This window comes from Prorops nasuta, unplaced genomic scaffold, assembly GCF_024137725.1.
Source record: "Prorops nasuta isolate Cenicafe-Biocafe unplaced genomic scaffold, Cenicafe_Pnas_1.2 PNAS00014, whole genome shotgun sequence".
Taxonomy (NCBI): domain Eukaryota; kingdom Metazoa; phylum Arthropoda; class Insecta; order Hymenoptera; family Bethylidae; genus Prorops; species Prorops nasuta.
The window spans coordinates 1190145-1216166 of record NW_027116811.1 but is presented as its reverse complement, the minus strand read 5'-3'; the positions used below and the strand labels follow the sequence as shown (position 1 = coordinate 1216166).

Genomic DNA, 26022 nt, shown 5'->3' with positions numbered 1-26022 from the left:
TGACGGCTATTTCAAACTGGTTTCAAACCGGGCCTTCTATATCTCGGACGCGGTCATTGCGTAATGAACCAGCCGAGGATCGAGACGCTGCAGCGGAGGACGATCCCCCCTTCTCCTCCCCTTCCTCCTCCATTACACGCACGTATATATATAACCCATCGCTCCTTATGTTTCTAATCCCCCTCTCCCCATCCCCCCTCTCTATCAATCTATCTATACCTATTTATCTTGGGCTCTCTTTGGGACTCGAGAGTGCGGAGGCTCTCGCGAATCGATCGCTCGATAGAGAACCCCCTCACACGGCAACTTTACGACCGCGACGAGCCCATAAGTGAGATTTCTTCTCGCAACCTTGAGGCTATCTCGGATCTCTGCTTTTCAATCCTGGATGCATCGCGAAAGAACCGTTGCCTGGGCCGTTGAAAGTACAGTTTTTCAGAGAGTCGCGGTCTCTCGTGTGTACGAGAGAGCAGGATTAGTTTCGGAGAGGTATATATATATATATATATATATATATGCGAAGGAGAAAGAGGGTCCGCAGGAATAAGGCTCGCGCGCGCACTGGGACTCAAAGTTGCCGAGTGGGGTGGCTGATTTCAGGTTCAGCTGTTGCCGGAGGCGAGTTCAGGCATTGAAAGAGAAGTATAGAGAGAGAGAGGGGGGGGGGGGGAGGGAGAAGGAGGTAGAGAGACCATAGGATTGGTAACCGGCTTTCTAGCCTGACTGGCCGGCTTCGTTTGGCTTGTTGCGGGCTTCCACACTCCTACTCAAGCGCACTGCGACTCCAATACTGGCACAGCAATACCGGCGAGTTCACTCGCCGGAGGCCAGGAACTCGAGCTGTGTTCGCCTCCGTGCCGCGACGCGACGTGTAGGTACGCGAGGTGCAGCAACCTCCGGGGCCACTACAACCTCTGAGAAACACGGAGAAAAAGGCTTGCCGCAGTGGGGCTACCAGGCTGCAAAAATAAAAGGGTAGGACGGCTTCAGTCTCTCTCTCTCTCTCTCTCTCTCACTCTCTCGTCCATACGAACGGGCTCCCTCCTTCTCTCTCGGTAATGTATATATGTATAAGAGAGAGAGGGATAGCCCGAGAAGAACAGAGATGGACCGAGGAAAGCACCAGGACAAGAAAGGGAGAGAGAGAGAGGGAGAGAGATAAATACAAGCCCTTCTTATACACGTAGCCCGGCACACCTTCAGGACCAGAGTCCAGTTTCCTGGGTCGTCCAAGCTTACCCGTTCTACCAGAATCCTCGACCTGCGGATTCTTCAATCCGTACTTCAGCTTGGAAAGTAAAAAATATCGGGACGTTCGATGAATATATATATACACACATCCGTTACTCGGAGTTTCGTGTCTATATCTACGCGAAGCTCGCCTTACCTGGAGCAAAGTTGTTATATCTATATATTTTCGAGTTGGTTATTAAGGCTGGAAAAGTTGCATCCACTTTGCGCGAGAGTCACGTTGGCTTTGACTTTTCAATGAGAAACCGCAGGCCTGAGTGGTGGTAAGAGTTCGCAAGGCAGGTAGCTCCTTTACGGCTCCCCTGCGGCACTCCCTATATCCACGATCCACCGTTCGTCCATTTGCTTCACGGAGCCTCGTCAAGACGGCCTTCCTACCTGTCCTCTGCGACATTCCATCTGGAAGCACTTTTATCGCGCTTTTCGTCCCTTCTTGCTGAAACTTTTCACACCTTTCTACACTTTTCTTCAATGGGTATAAAATTCACCAATTTGCCCTCTTTCGATTTTGTATTTTCTCACTCTCTCTCTTCCTCTCTCTCTCTCTCTCTTTATCGATTACTGCTTAATTAATTGCGTCACGCGAGCCACAAGCAACGAGGGCTCTTGTATCATTACAATATTGGTAGCCATGCACGTGTACCGCTTTGGAAGCACCGAGATTCTGATGGGAACCGTGGGAAAAAGTGCGATGCTTCCTGCGGGATCGAAAATTATTATTATAACGAGGATTCTCTCTGTTCCAGATTCACGAAACGGTTCCTCGGACTTGGTAGACATGCCAGCGGGTACCGTGCCGAATTTGGGATCGGTGGCTGGAGTGGGAAGCGAGGACATGGCGTCCTTGTGGGCGTCTTATGCAATGGGTCTGAAAAAGACCCCACCACCGGTGACTCCCTCCAGATCGGACAGAGACAGGGAGTCCAGTCCACCGGGAGGCGAGGGAACCGGAAGTGCCCACGACGAGACCAGCAGCAGCGGAAACAAAGAGGACGAGGACGACGACGACGAGGACGTCGACGAGAAACTCGACCCCAGACACCACGACCCGGAGCGTCTAAAAGCGTTCAATGTAATTATCAAGACCAATAAGAATCCCCTATAAATCTCTCGCGTGTACGCGTGGAAGGGACGTTTACGGTAGATTAAGCTCTCCGGTGAAATCTCTTATATCCGGAAAAGAAGAACGGAGAGGGTAGCAGGGGGAGGCGAAAAAACACGGAGGTCGGAGAGTCCCGTGGAACCTTCTAATTAGAGTAAATTTTTATGAAAGCGTCCCTATACCCTTTTCGAGGAACTTTGTGGCGTCGGGGAAAACAGAAAGAGCGGGAGCTGTTGGCTGCTTCTTAATTAATTACAATTAGTTTAATAGAGCAGCCGGTACTCCCCCCCCCCCTCCCTTCCCTACCACGACACTCTAAATTCTTCCCTACCCTGGCGGAGACCAGCAACGCTATACGCACACGCGTAATTCATTTCATTCTGCCATTTTCTGTTTATGCGCGCGTGCACGTACACGCAGATGTTCGTCAGACTGTTCGTCGACGAGAATCTGGACCGCATCGTGCCGATATCGAAGCAGCCCAAGGAGAAGATACAGGCCATCATCGACAGCTGTACGAGGCAGTTCCCGGAGTTTGCCGAGAGAGCTAGGAAGAGGATCAGGACGTATCTCAAGAGTTGTCGGAGGAACAAGCGAGGCAGGGAAGGAGCACCTTGGGATGCTGTAAGTGACTCCTTCCAAACTCTCCTCCCTTTTAAATATCGCCACGCACACACACACACACACACACACAAACATTCTCAGTTTATTTCCATTGCAATCGAAACGAGTCGCGATGATCGCTCGAGGTCGAGACTATATATACTAGATCTCTTCTGGGAATCGAGAGTTTCCATCAGATTGCGAGGAAACAAACGAGTCTTTTAGTTGTACGACGTCACGGTCGTCACGTGATTTGGACGAATTTCTTTTCAGGCGCGTCCTACACCGGCACACTTGACCTCCGTGCAGGCCGAGCAGATTTTGGCAACGGCTTGCGAAAATGAAAGCGACAACGCGAAACGGATGAGGGTCGGTCTGGAGCCAGTCTCGCAGCCTATGCCAACACTTCCGGCCGCCACGGTGAGTAATATTAGATTTGAAAGATAGAACTCTCCCTCGTCTACTGCGAGGGGCCTCGTTAATCCAATCTCTCTCTCTCTCTCTCTCTCTCTCTCTCTCTTTCCCTCCCAGACTCACTCTCGCTAATCCCAAAACTTTAAAGCCACAAAAAGTCCATCATGATTGGGATATTATTCACAAGAGAGTTTTTCTTTTCTTCCACCCAAAACAAATCTGATACATATATATCCACTGCCATCCGATAAGTTTATTTACCGGACAACGAACGTGTGAGAATAATTTGGATAAGATTGATAAAAAAGAAATTAATTTGAGAGCGAGTTGAGTAACAGTTTATGACGTCAAATGCAGAAGAAGAGAGTTCGTTTGGTTTTAAAACTCCTGCGTAATGCTTGGAAGCGATACGTGAACGAAGCTAGGATTGATATAGGTAGTACAGAGAGGCACTGATAACCCGGAGGTCGCCCACCTCTCCCACTCTGAAGCATGTTCACTCGCACACGCTCCTTCCTGCACACATGCACGCACATAAATACACACAAACACACGCAAGAGCGCGCGCAATCTGCTCTCCCGAGCTCTCCTGCCTGCCAGTCAACTCGTGGAACGCACGAGAGGGACGTTAGAAAAACGAAAACATTCTCGATGGGGAGAGATCGTGCGAGAGACAAAGAAAATATGGATAGAATTTTCGTGCGGAAAATCCTATCGTTTCATAACTGTTTGTCCCTGAAACCTAACACACACACACGCACACAACCCTCTCGTTCATCTATTTTTCCTGAGATTCTAGTTTGTTCACGGAGGTTGTAGGAATTTGCAGAGTGGTCGTTGCTAGAGCACACCGTTCGCTGGTCACCTTGGCCGTTGGGGAGTTCGTTAACCCAACGGAAGATGGCAAAAAGGGTAGGAAGGGTAACGGGCCCTTTGGTGGTTCGTGTTCAACGTGTAGGCGTTTGCTCGAGTCATCCAATTCCACAATGCACAATGCACGCCGTACCTAATGTACCCTCTCGACTTTTCTTTAAGCCTTTCTCAACCGCATCCACCGATCCTATTCCTCCTCTCTTCCTCTTTCCTACTCCCTACTCCCTTATCCCACCACCACATCGAAACAGGCGTATCTCAACTCTCTCTCTCTCTCTCTCTCTCTCTCTCGCACCTTGCCTCATTTACATTTCTGACTTTCACAATGAAATTGCAAGAATTCCCAAACCCACGCAGTTTCCATGCAAAAACACCGTAGAATTCGCCAGTGGTGCGGTTCCACTGATTTTTCCATCTCGGTATCTTAATTTTCCCATATCGACCAATCCAAAATGAATTTTCCCTCACTCGTAACGACCGTCGTCTCTGATACATAAATTATCGTGCTGTGCTTTACTCGATCGATGTATATATACACACACGTATATAAATATATAGATAGATGTACGTTTGATCTTACGCACTTTTGTCGCTGCGCGTTTCTGACTGCGTTGAACTTTTCTCTGCTTGGCGACTCGAGGAGAAGAAGTCGGGTACGCGCGGTCGGTGTTGGTATTATCTATTATGAAAATCCCTGGTGAAGGCGATAACCTCTGGAGCGACCTAAGCCTAACCCATTAAGGAGGAGACCTCTATGGATGTGCGTGTGTACGTGTGTTTATATATATGTACACCGTATAGTCTACGACTATCTTCTCTTTCGCAGCCACCTATTTAATTGACGTCAGCGGCACACTGCTCGCCTTTCATAAAAACACCTCCCTACATCCGCCCTCTCGCTCCGTCCGTCCGTCCCTCCGCAGTCTCGTCCAGCATCTCATTCTCTCCCACCGTCGATCGTTCATCCCCCCCCCCCCACCCTCCTCCTCCAGAGAAGCCACCTATTCGTCCCTTATCTCGACCTAAGCTTTTCTGTTTAATTTCTGCCGTCGAACCGATCGCGTCTCTACCACTACATATATGTACACAAGCATACCAACCGTGAATTCTTTTTTTGAATCAAACAGAGAGAGAGAGAGAGGGAGGGAGAGGGTTGAGATGAGAGCAGTGGGGTATTCACTGAAAAAGCTCGCTCTCCGGCAACAAAATTTCAGTTTGATGGATTGATTTTTTATTATTGTAATGAAATATCGAAACGCTCGTAGAAAGAGCGTGAGAGCGAAAGGGGTGGGGGTGAGGTTTTCCGTATTCATTGAGCGAAGCGCGCTCGCTCTCTCGCGCGGCTTGCTTGATTGATCGAGGCGTATCGACAGATTTTGCACGTTCCACGTTTATCCGCTATTTGTTTTCACTTTCGCGCTCTCTCCATTGATCAGCGCGGCAGCAGCCCGACGCGAGCCGGTGCGTCTTCGGCATCTCTCTATATATATACACACACTCACACACACACACACACACACACATATATATATATATATATGTATATATATTCTTCTCTCCGTCCGACTCTTCCTCGCGCTTCCAATTGTTTACTATTGGCTGGCGGCGTTCATTATCGATCATCGTCCATTTATTATTGCGAGCGGCGCTTATCGGCGCGTATCACCGGTACGTCCACCGACCAGTATCCACGTCTGACTCTCTCGGTACGGTTGAGGAGCGAGCTCTGCGCGTTATTGCCGTGATTGAGCCGTGGCTGCTGGTGGGGACTGATGGGGACGGAGAAAACCGACCGGGAGAAGATCGACGAGTACGAGTAGTATTTAGTAGTAGTGGAAGAAGAAGAAGAAGCGGTGAAAAAAGTCGAGCGCGATCGTTCTTCGAGGCGAGCTCTTGTACTCGCGGCTCGCGCGCCTCGTCTCTCGAGAGTCGAGGCTTTCGTCGTACATGATTCCTCGGGAGGAACGATGCTACCAGGATCCTGCACCGTTTTCGACCCTTTTCCTCACTCGTGACATGTGACGCTCGTCCTGACCATACAGCAGCTTTCCTCGCTGCGACCGCACGTGACCGACTGTGCGAACCCTCGATTCTTTCAATTTTTACCAGCCGCGACCATGAGGAAGAAGAACGTTAGGGTCCTCCACAAGCAAGCCTACACTCGCGGTCAGGCCCAGCAGGTACCGTTTAGCACAATTTACAGCTTTGTCAGTCTGTTATATATATGTGTGTGTATGTATACGAAAGGATGCAACAGTGCGCTAAATGCGTTTGCGAGGAACAATCGCGCTACGTGGCTTTTTCTCGAATAAAACCCTTTGGCAAACAAATATAGGAAACGTGTATAATTTCATAGCCTAGAAACGATAGAACGATTCGCGCCGCGTTAAGTGGGTCGAAATGTTGAAAAATGTAGCGAGAGATAATCGTGAATGACGCGTGGTCTTCGCGGGTCGGCCAATAAACGCGGATAACAAAGCGAAACGATTACGTTGCGAGAGCACAAAAGTGTGTATCTCGGCACTCTCCCACTCTTTCTTTATAAACATCAGGGTGAGGGGGGGGGGGGGATGAAGTAAAAATAATACGCGCGGGAGCCTGGAGGAATTTGTAGGAATGAATTAATATGCATTAGACGCCTCTCGTACAATTGGGATCAAACCTTTCCCAGCACCTTGAATTCCACTAACATATTTATGCTAATTCCATCCAAAGCTGCAATAATTGCAACATGATTAACGCTCGCGCACGGTGTACACTATAAATCGCGTCCGTCCAGCGTTTAATTAAGTTGTCAGTAAAACCAGGAGGCAGAGTACTCTTTGGACCATTTGTCAAGCTTTGAGAAGAAGAGACGGAGGAGTTTGCGGGGAAGGAATTTTCTATCGGGATGATCAACGAGGTTTCTCTTGTATTTTTTTTCAGCAAACGGATGTCCGATCGAGCGGATTGGACCATTTCTCGAGTACCCCGGTCAAGTCTCTTCCTGGTAAGAGAGAGGACACACCACCCACATCGCTAACGTCTCTGGCACCGCTAACCAGTTTGGCCAACTTACCGAGTAGCACTCTCTCCTCCACCCCGCTATCTCTCGCTCCTGCGTCGAAGCTGCTCACACCTGCGGACAACAAAAGTCTCATGAGGTCGGTAACTATATAGAAATTCTCCTCTGAGCCAACAACCATGCAATTCTCTCGACGCAACCGCGTTCGCAGCTCCATCAAAATCGCCACCGAGATATTTTTGCACCTTTTTTCCTTCTCCTCGCGCGTATATATATAAATATATGCTATATGTACATAATCGTTTCGATCGATTTTAATCCAATCACTCCTCTCTCTCTCGACTAGCTTCCATTTCTCTCCTCAGACGAAACGCAGCAACGCGCTGGAGTCTAACCGTCGCGCGGTGCAAGAATAAAAAAAACAACAACAACTTTCACGAGTGGCCATGGAGGGCACGACTGCGCCACTCGGGTCAACGCATTATCAGCATACTATGTATATATATATATATATATATATATAGATACAAATCGAGGCTAGAATTCGTGTCAGAGCCACACGGCACTATATCTCGTTTGCCTATATACCTGCCACTGGCCTACATCCACCGCGAAAACCTGTAAAATCGAAGACACACTCTCGGCCCTCGAGACTGGTCGTCGTTCGTTCGATCCGACCGTTCCGCGAGTATTTATATTTCATCGTCTCTCTCTCTCTCTCTCTCTCTCTCTATCTCTCTCTTTTCGACCGCGCACACTCGCCTCGAATTATCGCGTTCAAGATTTTTCTCTTCCCCTTTAGGGGAAAAAAGATGGTCGCGAGAGAGTCGATCGGTGCGCGCGAGTTTGAGAGGAGCCTATCAATCAAACGGCATTTTAATAAACAGGTTTATTTCGGGAGAGCCTGGAAGCGCTATCGTTCCTCGTCATCGTGACTCAATGCACTCAATGAGATTGCCTATAAACAACAATCAAGTTGGCTCGGCGCGAAAGTGTGCGCGGTGCTGCACCTAATGTCGCCAGCAGTTGGCGATCTAAAGTTCCGCGAAGGAGAGATATAGTGTCATCGGTCAAAGATCGTCGAGCAAAAATTGTAGTTGGCGGAGCGGCAATATAAGTCCGTTGGGCGTATCTGATGCGACGCGAGACGAATCTCTTTGGTATTTTCAGCCAGGCGACGATAGTGAGTTCCTCGGCGGTGAATGGCGTGGCGAGTGGTGGCGCACCGACTGCCATGTACAGGCCAAACTTCAGCCAGGCCTTCCAGCGCGCTGGACCCACAACGGTACCGCCGACCCTCTCGGCTGGACTATACCCAACGCAGAGCTTCACTTCGGGCCTACTGAGCAACGGTACACAAAGTAATATTGTTTATCGGTGTTTATTTATATACTTATGTAGCTACTTATTTTTTGTTTTGTTTTTTTTTCTTTCTTTTACCATTGAAATTTCTATTTATAGTCCCTTCTCCATTTCCCACTATCTCACTCCTCCCTCTCGTTTCGTCAAGTTCCTCGTTGATAGACGTAAGAATACGTTATTGCGGGTATATATGTATAATGCTATTCCATACACGGAGACTCTCGAGGTGCGATAGTGTATTGATCATTACGATTTCTCTTGCAGGGCCAACGGATCTGAGCATGAAAAATACAAAGCCCCTGCTGAGCCACAAGTTGAATGCAACGGAAATGACAGCCGTTAAACAGTTGATAACCGGATATCGGGAATCGGCGGCATTCCTACTGAGGTCGGCCGACGAGCTTGAGCAACTGTTGCTTCAACAGCCTTAGAGCTGCGTTTACTTAATCGACGGCCAATAGCTCGGCTCGTAACCCTCCGGCGAGAGAGTCTCGCTCTCGCTGCGCTCCCGTGCAAGTTCTCCAGGACGTACGGCCTTGAAACTCGGCGAGTTACCATCCGCTGGCTCCTTGCTACCGTTTCTACCTTACCCACGTCCGGTTCGAAGAGACCCAGCACTGCTTTACCGTCGACCGGGGGGAACGCCTCCTAACAGCGAAACATTTGTCATTCGCGTTCAACGGTCGATCGGTCTTAACCGATGGACACACGCCGCTCTTTCGATCATCTTACGTCAACCTCGAATTTTGTATCCTCCTCTCCACGTGGTACGAACGCGCACACGAAGCAGATTTGATTTTAAGGGGAAAGGCACAAAACGCGCGGACGAGTTCGAGAGCCGACTAGCTGATCGACCGATGAACGTGAAAATTCGTTAAAGAGGGAGCAAGGAAAAAGGGTGGAAAACCTCTTGTAGATTAATGTATGTCGTTGGTGTTAAAATTTGGCTTTTGTGCCAAGAATAGAGTTCCATATTATAGTGTAAGAAAATTGCGTACTTCGTTATGGCAAGCTCGGAGAAATTCCGAGAGCGGGCAGTGTTCGTAATGTAGGCTTAAGCTAAAATGATTTCAAACAGGGTGTACATAGAAAAGAATTAGAGATATTTACTTAATTATTAATATTAACGATATAGTCTTAAGGATGCTGCAGCGAAAAGGCAAATGACGATTATTGCAAAATATCGAGGGAGCTCGACTTTATTCGCTACGACGACCGCCAGCGATTATTGATTTCACCGTGAAACTGAACGTTCGCGAGCTTCTAAACGAGTCCCTGCTCTAATTCACTTTCTGTATATAATATATGGCGGGGATACGTGTGCGGAAAGAGCTCTTCTTTCGGCTAGGCGAAAACAATTTCAGTCATAAGTGTACATAAATATTCACACACTGACATATGTACGTCGTGCTTGGAGCGTATGTAAATTCATATATATGCATGTAGTTAGCAAGACGAGAGACGAGATGCGTTATTTGAGGAGGCAAAAGCAGAACTCGGGGTGTAATAGAAAAATCTGAGAGCCGTCTTCTCGCGGTCAGACTTTAAATAGTAGATAAATTTTGCAAAGTCCTATTACGCATCGCCGTTTTACCAAAGATTTCTCATTACTCGATTTATTGATAAGACGATAAACATTAAGGTGAGAATTTTGCAGTAAAAATTCTGAACCGTCAAGTCACTTCGTCGATGAGCGATTATTATTATTATTATTATTATTATTATTGCTATTTTATTAACGCCTATAGCACTGCGATTAGGAGAATTATGATTTTCCGTCAGATTCGCACGTTGATTCTATTCGTTGTTTTTTGTACATAGTTTATGAAACCATCGCAAAGTGCACGGTTTTAATTATTTTTGTGCGGTGTGCATAGGGGAAGATTGAGTGTGAGAGAAGGTTAGCGAAGGAAAGAGGGAGAGGAAGAAAGAAAATATATATATATATATATACATATATATATATTATAAATAATAGATATACTAAGAATAGATAAATAAATGTAAAAATATCTTTATGCGAACAATGGCGGTGATCGTTGGAAAACCGAGCTCTGAGCACAAAGAAACATTCCACCTAAGGTGTAAAAAGATTGACTCTTCGAAAGTTTCATAGATAAACGACGCTCTTTTCTTATATTTTTCATTCATAAACCACTGCGATGTCGTTTTCCTTTTTTCCTATTCCAATCACGAGGAACGCGTACCATTATATATACCGTTTATCAAGGATCAAACAAATTGAAAAAAACAGAGGAAACAAAGCCTAAAGAAAAAAGGGGAATAAAAGAATTAATGAAACAAAAGAATGGAAAAAACTGCAAGACAATTTTGGATTCGCAAAATATTTTATTGTCATCGTATACCATGGATAAATAAAATGTACAAATTTTTCGCCATCCGAAGACGAAACCGGCGAGATACGCACCGATACCGATACTCTAAATTTTCAACCCATATAGAATTAAGCCGCTACAACATTCTACTGCCATTTTTTCTTTCCTCGTATAACAATATATCTCATTGGTTAACGCAACGACTTCAATAATTATTAATATATTACTATAAATATAAACATACGCATATAGTATACAGTTTTTCTAAAATATATGATACGCAAGCAACTCGATCCCCTCATCGCAAATATACCAATTTAAGAATCGTACAGATACATCCGTAAATACACGCACGTGCAACGCGTGCTATATGTAGATCACATGCAGTTATCGAACAATATTCAGCTCCTCTTCGAGCATTTACTACAATCGTGTAATAACAATAAGCGTCTTTATGGATTATGCAGGCTTCATTTACGTTCATTTTCGAAGAGTATTGTGTATAAGGAAGACTTTGGTGAAAAAGCGATCGTGCCGACGATACCAAGTCCGAGATTTAATTCTGCGATAACGACACGTTAGCGATAGTACAAGTTTTTCGTAATTAATAATTGGGGCCACGATTTCTATGCCTGGCATATGCGTAACGTGAAACAATGTCGTTGTTCTTAATTGATTTTTTTTCCCAACGTAGAGAGAGAGAGAGAGAGAGAGCGAGGAATAGGAAAATCTCCATTTGCGCGGTCCCTCGTGTAAGCGTTGTAACGTTGTAACGCTTAAACGAGGGAAGAGCGGGGAGATTGAAAGATTTGAAAAAATACGCGGAGACTCTGTATGTTATCTCTATGGATCTCTTTGCTCCGCTCTGCTCGTGAACGTAGAGAAAATTGCGGAAAATACTCGTACCTTTTTTGCCTATACGAGGTACGGTTGGTTCTACGGTTCATATACTCTGCGGATTCATGTATATTGATTAATGAAAACGAAAAAAAAGAATATGTATTGTTCCTGTTGATGGAAAAAAAGTAAAGAAGGAGTAGTAATACCGTAATATTAATATTAATAGTAACGATAAAGATAATTTGGTGGTACATACTTTTCTTATAAGTAACATGATACATTACTACGATTACTGTAGAGTTGGTACGGTCTTTGATGATGCCTTGCCTGTACATGTAACACACACACACACACATACCAACACACGTTAAATGAAAAAATCTTATTATCTTGTAAATGTTTTACCAAATATAATCGATTATTCAACTTACAACTGGTTTCACTCGTGAGAATTCCACTTTTTATATCCCAGCACCTACGCGACCATATCGGACCTTCTTTATCGCGTGTGCGTTATTCGTGAAATTTATATCGAGTATAATCTGATTCCTGGATGAACTTGCCATCGTCTGGTGGAAAAGGGGGAGAGAGAGAGAGAGAGAGAGAGAGCATAAACAGCGTGCGCGCTACAATAGCATCGAGTAACGAGGCTGGAGCAACATTACGTTCTTACGTATCGAACGAGATGGAAAGTCGAATGAGACCTGTACAAGATCACGATCTTAAGCAGATTGTGAAACGATAGAACCTCCTCTATATACGTAGATCGTGGATGTAGAGGGAGAGAGACTCGACGCGGTGAACGAAATATCGCAGAGGCCGAGAGAGAGAGAGAGAGAACTTTTCTTGCTCCACGATGCTCGACCTTTGCGCAAACTTCTTTTAGCTGGATCTGATATAGGGATGCGGAGGAAAGAAAACAGCAGCGATCATTTGCGCTCTACTGAATCATGACGCGACTCCTTTTATTATCAGCCGGGCTACTTAATGACCTGTCAATGTACCCTGATACGCTGTCCGATCGATTAAGCCGGACTAGATCGTTTTATTCATAGTTATATGTAAAAAAAAATGCAAGAAAAATACTCCGGATATCCACTTAGCCCACTGCGAGTCTATGTTTGACGTTGATGGCCATTGGTATCGGACGTTGATAAAAAATTCAGCGTAGTGGGAGTACCGTTCGTAAACGCATCGGTAAAAAATTCTCTTTAGGCGTTCCTGAACTTGTAAAAAAAGCACATAGTGAGAACAATACCCGTAAATGCATAAATGTAATCTATTACTACGTTTAGACTTTTTTTTCGATATCTTTATGAACGGTTCACGCTCCAATGCTTTTTTTATCGGTTTAATTGATTATTTACACGATATAATATTACGTATATTTTGCTTTGTTGCGATTGTTTATATTTTTGTTGTACATACAATGATTTAATTAAACCTAAATTATTTAGAATATACTTTTTATTTGCATACACACGTTTATTACTCAATAATTGAGATTTAGTAGTTCATTGCAAGATAATGTAATGTTAAATATTATTTGATACACAGGTAAAGAAGCTTCGAGTGTTTGCTCTTATAAATTTCATAAAACGTGTATATAAAACAGATATTATTGTAAACGCGTGACAATCGTAATTCAAGATGCACCAAATTCAGCTGTCACGACGTCCAGCTACTGCAATGTTGCAAGAAATCAGGAATTCGAGATCTTTGATTTGACACTCTTATACGCTTATCAGCATGCAAGGATCGTGGTAAGGGAAACCGTGAGGTTTTTTTCTTCCAGATGCAAAATCTTTCTCAGTCGCATGCATTTTTAACGAGACTAATTGAGAAACTTTGAATGGTCACTCAGACGTGAAAGAGTCTGTATACTTCTAAAACCATTAATACAACGAGACACTATGTGCGATGTATCATGTTGCGTTCAACCGCAACAATGGAAAGTCAATCTAAACTACAAAATACCAACGATTACCCAATGATCGAACGAAATAGAAGACTCCATACTCGAAGAATGAAAATTCAATAATGACGAAGGAAAAGCAAAATGCGAGTGAAATAAATAAAGTCCAGGATGGAAGAAGGTTACTTTTTAGTTTGTCGAGATAAAGCGTAATCGTAAAATGGTTGTATAGGAGGTGGTAAAGGGGGAATAAGCCGATTTGGATGGCGTATAAGGTAGTCGGAGAGGCTACAGTGTATACAATAGAGCGTTCGCCGCGTCAGGAATGACATTTGACCAAAAGACCGTCCTCCGTCCTCCCACCGTGCATGGTTGCGCGGAAATAATAATGAAACGCGCGGAGTGTGAAATGCGCGTGGTAGCGCCCGAGGATCCGAGTCAAGGCGTGTATCTATACGCCCTTACGAGACAAGGGATATCGTGCTGGCTCGTTTCTAGAGTCGTAAAGCCGTTTCCTTTCCCGGGATTTCTGCGGAGTAACGTTTATCGGCCGGCAATGCATCACGGGCTTTACGAAGGTCTTTGCATTTGAATGGTCTGCAAGTGAGGTGAGCCGCGAGTTGCTTCTCGCGCATGCAAGCTACAAACACAGTATAAATGCAAACTCTCTCGCACCAGACTTCGAACCTTTTTATTTTTATTTAACGCGTGACTCGCTCATATTCCTCGCATATCATGCATGCTCCACGTATATATATGTATGGAGAACTATGTAATACACCGGTGTACATATGCAAGAAGTAGCGTCTTTGTTTCGGAAATTCCCTCCACTCCCGCGTCACCAGCTCCCAATTATCCCCCTAGAATTCGATGTCCCGGTATCTCCCGATGTCTTCGCCACTTTTTCCATCTCTCTCGCTCGCTCCAATGGATCACTTTCGCTTTCCAGATCCTATATATATATATATATATAACAAAGGCGAGCGGCTGCCGTATAGCTCCGCTCACCGTGTGGCCAGCTGGCACACTCGTGCCGATCTTCCAGCTCCGCGACGCTTCAATTTGTCACTCTCGATCCCCGCAGTTTAATTTCCGCGATCAATCGCTGCTTGCCTCGTTCGAAGCTACCTCGCCATTTTATCAGAGAAGGTCCTAGGCTGGTATACTCTCGGCGGGCGCAGATTCATCGCTCGATTAATAACAATAATAATAATAATAAGGACGATCGTAAATCATTGACGCGTTGTCGATATTTCGAAAAGCGCGCGCGCTTGCCAAAGATGGGATAAACGCGAAAAGGCGGCGAGTGTTTCGGCGTGGAGCCGACTGCACCAATTACACCAATTACCACGCGCAATCAAGGCGCTCCGCGTTAACCGAAACGCGAAACCGTTCATTAAGTTCGGACTTAATGGGCCTCATCGTCTCTGTAACGCGATGGAACCACCGTGCTCGCTCCGGCAGCTTCTTCCTTCGTCCGCTCGGTTTTGACCAAGGTCAACCCAAGGTCGTCTTCCTTCTCCCCAACGTAATGAAATTACGCGAACGCGCGCCCGCGTACGCTAGTAAACGCGTTTCTCTCTCGGATCTCCCATTTTAGCGCGAGTAATTTGTGCCAGTAATCCTCGACATTCCGCCACCTCCCCCACCCCCCCCCCCTAAAAACAAAAGAAAAAGAAACGCGATATTTTTACAGACTATATGGAAGAAAGGCGCATTTGGAACGCAAAGGTGGGTATATATACATATGCGCGAGCGGAGGACCGGTGAAAAAGTCTCGCGAAGCGCGCGACGTTTTTTTGGAACGGCGACTGAATGATTTACGTCTCGGTACGCACGATCTTCGCAATTTTAGCTTCTCTCGCGAAGGGGAGGTTCTCACCCGAAGGTTAGTTAGGGTCGGGAGCATAAAGAAGGATGAAAAGTCTGACACGCGGGATTTTTTACATTGTTCTTTGAAAACTGCGCCCTTGAAATAAGATCTGCGCGTTTGCTTGCTATATTGCAGCATACACACACACATATATATATATATACATATACGTAGCCACAACGCGCTGTCGTATTTTCAGCGGTGAATGCGATGCGTTGGAAGCTCCGCGGCGAATATTTCGTTCCAGGCAGACGCGGCCCTTTGTGGTCTGGCGAAGCTGGTCTCTCCGGAGGAGATCCCAACAGCGTGCCTCGCCTCGATCGATTCCCAGAAAATCATCCGAGGAAAATTATGAATTAACGGAAGAGCCGGAGGATCGGGTTTCGTCGCGCGAGCTCCGACCAGCCAATCGCAGCTATCATATATATATAGATGCAGCATCGCAGCACCGACTCGCCACACGAATTAGGACGTGATTAACCGCACCGCGCTCGTACGCGCCCTTTCCACTTTTTGCCAGGATATACCGGCGATAGCCGCGAGAAATTTATCTCTGGCATCGGAACAGCCGCCGCGCGATAATAAAGCCCAGGTAGCACCAGCTTCATTAATTCCACGTCGCGATCCTAATAAGCCCTTAATCTTGCAATGCGCCACCACTGCCTCGCGACGTTGGACCCCCGAGGACCTCGCGAGCTTCGGAGTCGATGGTAACAAACCCCGCGGTGGACGCGCGTACATGTTAACTTCTTCCACGAATCTGTGTATTCTCACGCTGCTTCGATCTGCCTCTACGATTTATCATACGGCACCACTCCATCTCTCTGTGCGCGTTGTACCGGATCCTCCACTCCGCGTGGATGCCCTCGCGCCCGTGAAGTTAATTAAATCCTGCGATAAATAAACTCCGCGGCTGCGCTAAATCACACCGCGACTCACGTTTTCGCGCTTGTAAACGCTCCCTAAGAGCCCACAGGGTGCATCGCGATAACACTCCATTTATATAGCGACTCTTTTATTTACCCGCGGCTCGACCTATCCGAACCAAACGGCTCATTTGCATCCGTACGTGCAGTCGCTGATGGTGATTTGTATATAAAACATTTTTTCTTTCATCGGTCGATTCTTTTCAATTATATATATATATATATATATATATTGTTGTTATTTGGAAAATATCGACCATCGTTAATATCGTCGAAGACTCTCCGTAGTAAAACATTCTGTTTCATTCTATATACTCACCCTTCGTCTTTAATCGATGTAATCTATTTAATTGGGGAATTAATACTCGGCGTGTCATCGGGTGGAAAAAGAAAGCGTGTCTTATTTCCTCTGGCAAAGATGAATAATTAATTGGCCATTGTTGGATGTGCCGAGCGAGCAAGGATTATTACTGTTACAGCGGGATAATCTTACGGCGATTGTTGCAGGGCTCACAATTAAAGGCACTAGCCGATACAACGCGAAGGCAAATCGTTTCGCGCTCCGTGGAATGTGAAAGTGGATAAGTCTGCGCTATAGTCGTGTATGCTGCGCCAGGCTGGATATAATAGCAGCGGTAACCTCATTATCGGATTTAGCCTTAATTGAGATTAGTTCGGTTAACAGCCCTCGGCCGTGTTAGTTCCGTAAACCAATAGTCCCGTGTAAATGTCATTATCACGATCAGCTTCTTTGGCTGCCTATACATTTTCGGATCAGATAAGGCAACGCCGAGCACGAAGCTAATAAAACATACTATTTTCTTCGAGACATAACGGATAATTGCAATTTTATGGTATGCTCTTTTTGTCACACACATATAGTCTTCTTCAACCTCGCGGAGTTTGCCAGAGGAACGATTGGATCGCGAGATGTATTTTTTGGCAAGAGACTCGGTTGATGGGGAAGGATCATGAGAGATGCGGTCTGTGCGCGCGTCCCTGGAACGGGAACATCGCGTAGTATATTGGAAGAAGGACGATGGCACAGCTCGCTTTCAAGATGGCGTGACTGCTATCCCCCGGCAACCCTGCCATGCATTATCGCCGCTTAATAAGCCCTATGTTCTAGGAAAGGACCTCGGGGTTATGTACTCGGCCGACATGCATCCTGCATTCATGGATCATCGTATCCAGGCCCGAGAATCCCCACAGTCTCTCGAACGTCGAGCGCTCTTTCCTGCCGTGCGCCGTGCATCCGTGTGCCCTCTCGCCTGACATTCAGTGCGCGCCCAGCTGCAAAAATTCTTTTATGCGCTGACCAAGAGGTAATATGATTTACGACCTTGGAATTTGTCTATAAGAGCCTCCATTTATTCCCATCCCAATTTTTTATTCCACGGCAAAGCTCTGTTATTTGATAAATATTTATTTTTCAATTTTATCAAGGATAGCTTGCCATGTGTATATACTATAATGTAATATTGAGAGTGATCGATGGCGAACCTTTTCATCGAACCGACATGTTAATTTCCACTTTAAAAATCTTGCGGCTCCTCGGAGACTGTTTATACGATTCCTTGAAGCGAGCTTTGGCAGAGAGAGAGAGAGAGAGAGAGAGAGAGAGAGAGAGAGAGAGAGAGAGAGAGAGAGAGAGAGAGAGAGAGAGAGAGAGAGAGAGAGAGAGAGAGAGAGAGAGAGAGAGAGAGAGAGAGAGAGAGAGAGAGAGACGCCGGCGAAATAATCGAGCACGTTCTTCTGCTCCGCGGATGGCCCCTTGGGCGGGGTGAGTGTATTGTACAGTTAGGATTTCCAAGAACGAAGAGTATAATGAGAGAAACGTGCTGCCCTCTGGCCCACGATACACACTCGCCACCAGTCACCGCTCATTTTTTGCGCCACTTTGCAAATTTTAAGTCTCCTCTCGGCTGACAGGACCGATCGCTGAAAACCTACACACGAGTAAAAGGCTACAGAAACGCGTATCATGCAGTCGATGCACGTGCCGCGCGCTTTTGCAATAAAAAACTCCTTTTTCCACCCAATATCATCAACAGTCCCACGATCATCCGCTCCGCTCGGCTGACTGACTGACTTACCGACCGACTCCTCCTCGCCCGCAAACTCATCGTTGCACTCCTCCACGAAATTCCAGCAATTATTTGCACGATTTTATTGTTTCCCATTGACGAGCTTCCGTGTGGAAAATTTTCGAAAATATCTCACATTTGTACATATCCGATTAAGAAAGCATATTGGACGAGCGTTCCCAGGCGTTTCCTACACTTCCCCATGCTTCACCCAATTGTCAAGAAATTTCCAAAAGCGTTTATGCAACGCTCGCATCGATCCTACGAGAAAAGACAAATATAATCGTCGTAATAGTTTAGTTCTCGGGGGAATTGCGCAATAGGAGGTCGAGTATTGCGCGATCCATGCACGAGCAAACGACAATCGAAAGATGGATGGAGTCCAGATTGCGGTAGATGCGAGTGGGGTTGTTTCAGTCCAAGCCGATTCATTCCCATGCAACTGCCAAAGATCCCGAAGAGAAGGCTTCGTTTAAAACTATATAGCATACCTAAATTATCCAGCGAGAGTCCCGATCGAGCAGTCCTCGATACAGCGATAGTTGTTACGCGTGTTCAGCAAAGTACTAGCTAAGGTTTACTCCAGCTTGAAAAGCCTGTCATAAGACTCAAGGACGCATTCCGCAGTTTTCTCCGAGTTTCCATAGGAGGCAAATGATCGCCAATGTATGTACCTTGTACGCGTACTATGTGTGTACGTATATACATATATATGTAGGTACTTAGAAAACTGGTATTATTGGAGAACCGCGCAATGGGAGTTGGCATAAGGGGAGAGGTACTACTGCCAAAAGCAGGATGCTTCGGAGAACGCGAGTGAGAATGTATTCCGTGGGCAGAGTTTCAAGGTGAGTGGCATGCCCGAGACGTTGCCTTAAATCGCCAACTGAATGTAGTCCCCGTCAAGCGTTTTATCTGGTCGTGGCGTGAAATTGCGCGCGGAATATGGAGCATTTACCCAACTACATCCTCGCCAAACGACCATGTTCCACTTAGTCCTCTGGATAACGACCACCACGATCCACGCTCCACGCTAACGTCATAAGCAGCTTACGAGCCCCCCGTCAACCCCGCCGCAGCGCCGCAGCGCCGCAACGCGAGAGGGTCCGTGACCCTTGCTACGCGAAATTCCTCGGAATCGAAATTTCCCACTTTCGACTCGTTCGATTTAGCTATACATCTCTGTCCCTCGCGTACTACTGCAGTGTGGATAAGGTGCTACTTTACGAGAGAGCATCCTCGCTCAATTTTTCCGACGTTCGATCCTCGTTAAATTAAGAGCGTGCGACAGGCATCTGCACGATGGTAATAAGTGCTCGCGCATCGTGAAATAACGCAAAAAGCGCGATCATTAAAATAACGTCAATGACAGTGAACGTAAAAGCCTTCTGAGAGCTGTGGAGTAAACTAGCTAATTCAACGCGATATGATTTTTTTTTCCAGTCCCATTACGATTTGGACCAAGGATCCTCGTTGCTAATGCGAGTCACGCGACCTCCTCGAGAAGAGACCAATCGTTAAAAGCGTGAGAATGTTAATTCTTTCGCGCCGTGATTTCATTGATCCCATTAATTTTCGTCGCTGGATCATTCGCTCTGTAATTTATTTGACAGGTGAGATTCGAGAAAAACACACGGTGCGGAAGGAACATTGCTGGATTATATATATATATACGTATAGGTCAACGTCCACCTCGAAACGTCTTACCTATACCACACATATATATTACTCCATGCATGTATGTGTTAAGACCGATTATTAATTATTTTGTAAAAACTAATAAAGAGTATATAGGTATATATAATTGGCAATGACGTTGATCTATACTCGGATGGGTTTCCCGTCAGAAAAAGAATAATTCTCACGTATATATAGCCGTTATCGGGAGATTACATCCATGAACCGTTCGATGCGCTAGAAATTCATTTTCGTTCCTAATGCGCCTACCGGTAATCCTCGAATTGCGCGCGCCGTTCCAGGAGCAAGCGTGCTGGAAATGTAATCGTATATATAGTGCTCACCAAGCCTGTACATATAAGAGTCAACACGTTGGATTAATTTTCCGCTCGAGCGGAAGTCAAATTAGTCTAGTGAGTTTATACCTACATATATTATTGAAAAAGAAGGAAAATGCGAGATGTTTGCTTATCAGGTACTGCTTGGACAGATTATCGCGATGGCTGGATGCTCGATAGACGAAATAACGGATCGAGAGTCATCGCAGCGAGAAATGAATGGCGCGAGTGAAATCGTGGGACTTTTCACGCGATTCGCGAATCCTGCGTTTATTCTCGTGTCGAGGAGGATATGCAGAGTTTGAATTTCCAGCTCACGCATTTGGATCGTTGTTTTTTCAATATTCAGAGCTCCGGGAAAATGTGATTGCGTCTGGAGATTCGCGGAGCGCTCCTAGGGGATTGTCAGTGTGGAGGAATCTGGAAAGCTGGATGGTTCGATAGTGTGAGTGGATGTACTAGGAGGCTCGATAATTATCGATGTGCTCGAACGTGAGCGGGGGTAAAAAATGAAGCCGGCTGAGAGCTGCGAGCAACGGGACAGCTGCGAGCACCCGGAGAGCTCCGGCAGACCGGCGACGCGCGGTGCGGCGTTGTGGCGTTGCGGCGTTGCGGCGATGCGGCGATGCGGCGCGACCACGTCGTCCGATGAAGACGTCGTGAATCTCTTCTCGCTTTCGCGTACGTGGTACACCATGGGGGAATAAGTGTGGGTAATTTGCTCGACTGGCTAGACCACTTGTTTTGCCAAGAGAGTAGTACTGGTGCATGCCTTTCAAGACCAGTATCCACGAACCGAGTGGTATATATATATATATAGTATACACGTGTCTCTCTACCATCCTAATACACCCTTTATATCTCCAACTCGCTTTATCCGGCAACAGAAATAGACGTTTCTTATCGACAAAGCTGAACAGCTCTTTTTCTTTTCGTCACGCCAAGCACATAATTGCCATGAAAAAGCAGGCGAGTTAGGAGAGAATTTAGTCTAGATATTGCGCAGTTTTGACGGGAAACGGAATTTCTCGATTGTTTTCTTTCCGACGAACAATGAATCCTTACGTAAGGACAATTCTCACGTTGCGTAATAATATAGCTCGTGTATTTATATAGTGTATATATATAAGGAACATGGTCGCGATCCCTTTTTCTCGCGGTAAAACGCGACAGGAATTGTGGAGATTTTGTCGGTGTGCAGCGTGTGAAGAAACACTTTCGGTCGGGATGTATATAGGTGGCGATCCATCGCGATTGGCGAAATCGGGATAAATTAATAATATATATATATATATAGAGAGAGAGAGAGAGAACGATGGGCAATAATAAAGCGTCGAGTCATAAGTCAATTTCAAGGCTGACCCGTAAAATTGCTTCTTGAAATTGGTTGAGTATGGGTCTCGCGTGCACACCTTCCTCTCGCGTCGCGGAAAGGATCCTGGACGATGTTGAGAAGCCTCCCGGCTTCTCCCGATGTGGGTGTATAATAATAGATATCACCGCGTCATCCATTGTAATGCGCGTAATGAGAATCGCAAATAGGCGTGCAATTTGATAAGGTTGTCAACCAACGTCACGGTGTGTGCTGCGGCAGAATGGACGGAGCTTTACAGTTAGCCCAAAGGGCAACAGACCGCTGTACTCTGCTTCCTGGGTCCACTCGGTCCAAGGTTACGACCTCAGGCCTCTTTTCAACATTGCGCTTTAAACGCACGCACGCACGCACGCACGCACGCATGGTCTACTGCGTCCATTTTCTTTAAACGCGAATCTATATATATATATATATATATACAGAGAGAGCTATAGCTAAAGGTCTCCGTTACAAAAGGAGCGAACCGTCGAATGGTCATCGAGTCCCTCGACTAACCAGGAGGGAAAATTGCAATGCTCGGGAATGGGACGTTATTCCCGCTCTCCCGAAGCAGCCAGAACTGCGTTGGCGCATTAATTAGCGCGATCCATGTGATTATCTCGGGTTAAAAGATAATTACACCAACTCCCGATATCTACCTACTATCATATGCTACCGCTTTAGCCTCACTGCGGAACATAAAGTTTAAAGCCATACACGCACACCGCACACACCTGCAACACACACAGTCCTCTATTATATAGCTGTATTGCATAACGGAACGCGATATAATAGTCTTTTATGTACTTTAAGAAAAATTACACTTTTTTTTGTTCCCCCTGGACTATATACATGTAGGGAGAAGCATATATATATAGAGGAAAGAAAGCTCCTTTTTGTCCCTTTAAATATAGGATTCGCTGAATTTTCTAGATTAAATATTGCTCCGGTACGATTGAAAATCGTAAGAAGTATAAGGAACGGTAGTGAACGTACCGTAAGCAAGCAACGTACCGAGAGCCGTGGTCTCTCGCGAGCAATAAGAACATTCTAATCTCTATTCTAGCGGTACAAAGCGCACGTTAATTACGGTGATTGATTTAAGCCTCGTCGTCAGGAATTTAAGAGCCTCACCCGAGAGAGGCCGTGCAGCACGGCGTAAAACACGCGAGGCTAGTCTCTGGCTCGACGCTCGCATCCAGCAGCATCGATTCCTCTCGGCCGCGGAACGTACACGTGCACGAGTCTGCCGAGGCAAATTCGAGTCACATGGTATCATCAGCTTCGTGCCATCTCTCTTCAACCTGATCCAACGCATACAAGCATATATATATATATATGTGCTTCTTGCCCGTATGCATCCTCTCTCGCGAACGAGTATCGGCTAGACTGCGCGGAATATAAAATAGCTGAAATTACGCTTTCTTGCAGGACCAATCAACATAAACATCGCGGAGAGTCGACTATTTAGAAAAGCAGGATCGCTTTGCCACATGATTGTTATTTATGTGGGAGCACGGAGGAAAATGTAAATATAAAGTCCTGCGGACGGAAGGAAGAGAGCCAAGTTTGGACATTCCCGATCGCTTTGCGGGATATAGCCCGAGGCGATCTCGTATTATTCCTCCCGATCCCCCCTCCCGATGCATCAACGCGCAATTAGACAGACCGATCCGATGATTGTATATTATGGCGTGGCTTTTAATAAAGATAAAGATGTTTCCAAGCCCCCGGCCGAGCCGCCGCGCGGAGAGATACCATCGCTTCGGGCGCAGGATTCGCGCAACCAAATAAAATGGAACCAGTGACTCGAACCGTCTCTAGTGCGCACAATGACGCAACGTCCTCTTTCGAGCTGCTTTTTGTCGCGCCAAATGCAAAGTTTCCTAGCCGAAGGTCGTCGAGATAAAAATACGCTCGCGAGGAATCGTAATGTTCTCAGTGGATATAGCAAACATCACTTAGAGCGCTGTGCAAGGCTGCGTTGTTTACATTTTTCTCAATGTATCTGCCAGCCTTTTCAGCCTACCAAGGACGTTCCGTTTTATCTCTCGGCTACTAAGAATACCGTAATATCGATGCACACGCACAGAGAGCGCGAGGAGGATAAAATGTAGACTCTATATATGTGTATGTGAGCGCGCCTGGAATTTTTTCCCCTTATCAATCCTCGATTTTCCAGCTTGCCTCGCGATAATGGAGACGTTCTCGCCGATATACCGCCGAGTCCAGGGAGAGGGTCCTTTTATATATATATATATATATATATATATATATATATATATAAATGGAAATGCAGACTGACCGAGGAGAGCAGTCTGTATGTGCCATCCTTGAAATCTTAAATGGTTCTCTCTTTTTGCTTCCTTTGCTTTTTTCCTTTCCGCCGGTTTTTTTCTTCTACCAGCAATTTCCAATGGACCGCGGGCTCTACCAGTAAATCCTGGCGTTATGACGCGAAGGTCGAGCGCGCGAGTACGCTTAGGGTCTCGCTCGGAATGCCGGGTAGAAAATCCTATCGAGCGTCCTGACGTGCAATCATGTTAATACCGAGACCGATTAATGGCTTTGCTGAAACCGCGTCGATCTCCGAGAAATATTCGTGCCGCGAGAATGCTGATAAATGCTGATCATTCGAATGGGATAAGAGCCTCTTTCCACGCTCCCACGTCTCTTTAGCGGTAGATTAAGACAACTTTTCTCTTTTTTTTTCTTTTTCATTTTTAACACGGAAGCATTTACAGCCCAGCGACCTTCGTCGTCACTTATCCAGAGTGAAAACAATAAACTCAACAGCTTCGTTGCGATAGGGGAATATCTCGCAGGTACTATATAAGAGCCGATGTAGAGGATCATTGGAGAAAAATCAGGTCCCGGAATTGGCCTTCCACATCAGCCTCGTTGCGTTTATTTTACGAGCGCACTGGCTAATGCGTGAGAGATTATTATCCGTAATGACGCGTTTGACACGGATACGCCGGCGTCCAAGTTGCGGCGGCTGCCGCGCGACCGACGTTGCACGTGCGCAGCTGTCAGCCGAGGGATTTGTTGGTTGCCCGGGTGCATATTTCGCCGATCGCGCCCCGATTGCACGCACCTCTAACCGCTAGACGCGCCAAACACGCGGAACACGGCCCACTCCGCAAACCTCCCATTACAACCTTTCTTCTCCATTAGCAAAACTTATGACAAATATATATATACACCCGCGCCACTATATATTCGAGTTCTTTCCAGATAAACGCTCCATTTTACAAAAAGCGAATACCTCGAGAGCTTTCTCCGGATTTACGAGAAATTCGTCGGTTTATCATCGTTCCATCAGGATCAACGTTATCGATATTTCTTTTTACAGTTACGCGAATGTGTGTATATATGGAGTACGGCCCTGTGCAAATTCGGAGAGCGAAAAGAGAAACTCTGCGTAAAAGGATACAATTTTATACCCAAGGGACGCTGCTGCAGTCTGAGTAATGCCGAGCGAGAAGCGAGATGATTCCTTGGAGTCTGTGCCGATATATATGCCGACTGGTGCAACTTTGTGTGCAACGGCTGCGCGGGTTGCGCAAGGTACACGTGCTACCACCCAACATGGCGCCAACACGCCTCAACGGAGAAATTGAGAGTTTAATATTTATGAATGCTTAAGAGGAGCAAGGTGACTCTCTGCCTCTGGTTTACCATTATCAACTCGAGTTACGCAAAGCTAAGAATTGCCAATCCTCTCCTTCTTTTATTTTCCACGTCCACGTTATTCTAGCTGCCTCCCTGTATATATGTATATATATACTCGACCATATTCGCCGGGAACAACATTTTTTTCACCACGAGAAAGCTACATGTTCGACTCGTTGAGAAACAAACGGTCAGCGACGGATTCTTTTCGTTTGTTCTCGAAGACAGTGAAAGCGACGAATTAATTTGACGAGTTTATCGCGACGAATCAATTGCATAGCGACTGCCAGAAAGATCGATTGTTCCTCCGTCAATTACGCATGTTTCTTTCGCAAGGGAAACTTTGCTTGTGCGCTCTTTCGCCTTATTCGAGTGGCTCGCAAACCGCACTG

General features: G+C 46.1%; 1 protein-coding gene across 3 annotated transcripts in view; it reads left to right on the top strand.

Annotated features, from left to right (window-relative positions):
- LOC136778472 (nucleolar protein 4-like) overlaps positions 1 to 12203 on the top strand; it is a 47526-nt gene extending 35323 nt beyond the window's left edge. For 2 of the 3 annotated variants that reach the window (XM_066735324.1, XM_066735322.1), the window contains 6 exons: positions 1998 to 2323; positions 2774 to 2977; positions 3230 to 3376; positions 7169 to 7386; positions 8418 to 8608; positions 8874 to 12203. In XM_066735324.1, coding sequence (XP_066591421.1) covers positions 1998 to 2323; positions 2774 to 2977; positions 3230 to 3376; positions 7169 to 7386; positions 8418 to 8608; positions 8874 to 9040 — 1253 coding nt within the window. In that variant the 3' untranslated portion in view covers positions 9041 to 12203. The remainder of the gene's footprint in view (positions 1 to 1997; positions 2324 to 2773; positions 2978 to 3229; positions 3377 to 7168; positions 7387 to 8417; positions 8609 to 8873) is intronic. The other variant, XM_066735323.1, reaches the window with a different exon arrangement.
- The last annotated feature ends 13819 nt before the right edge of the window (positions 12204 to 26022 follow it).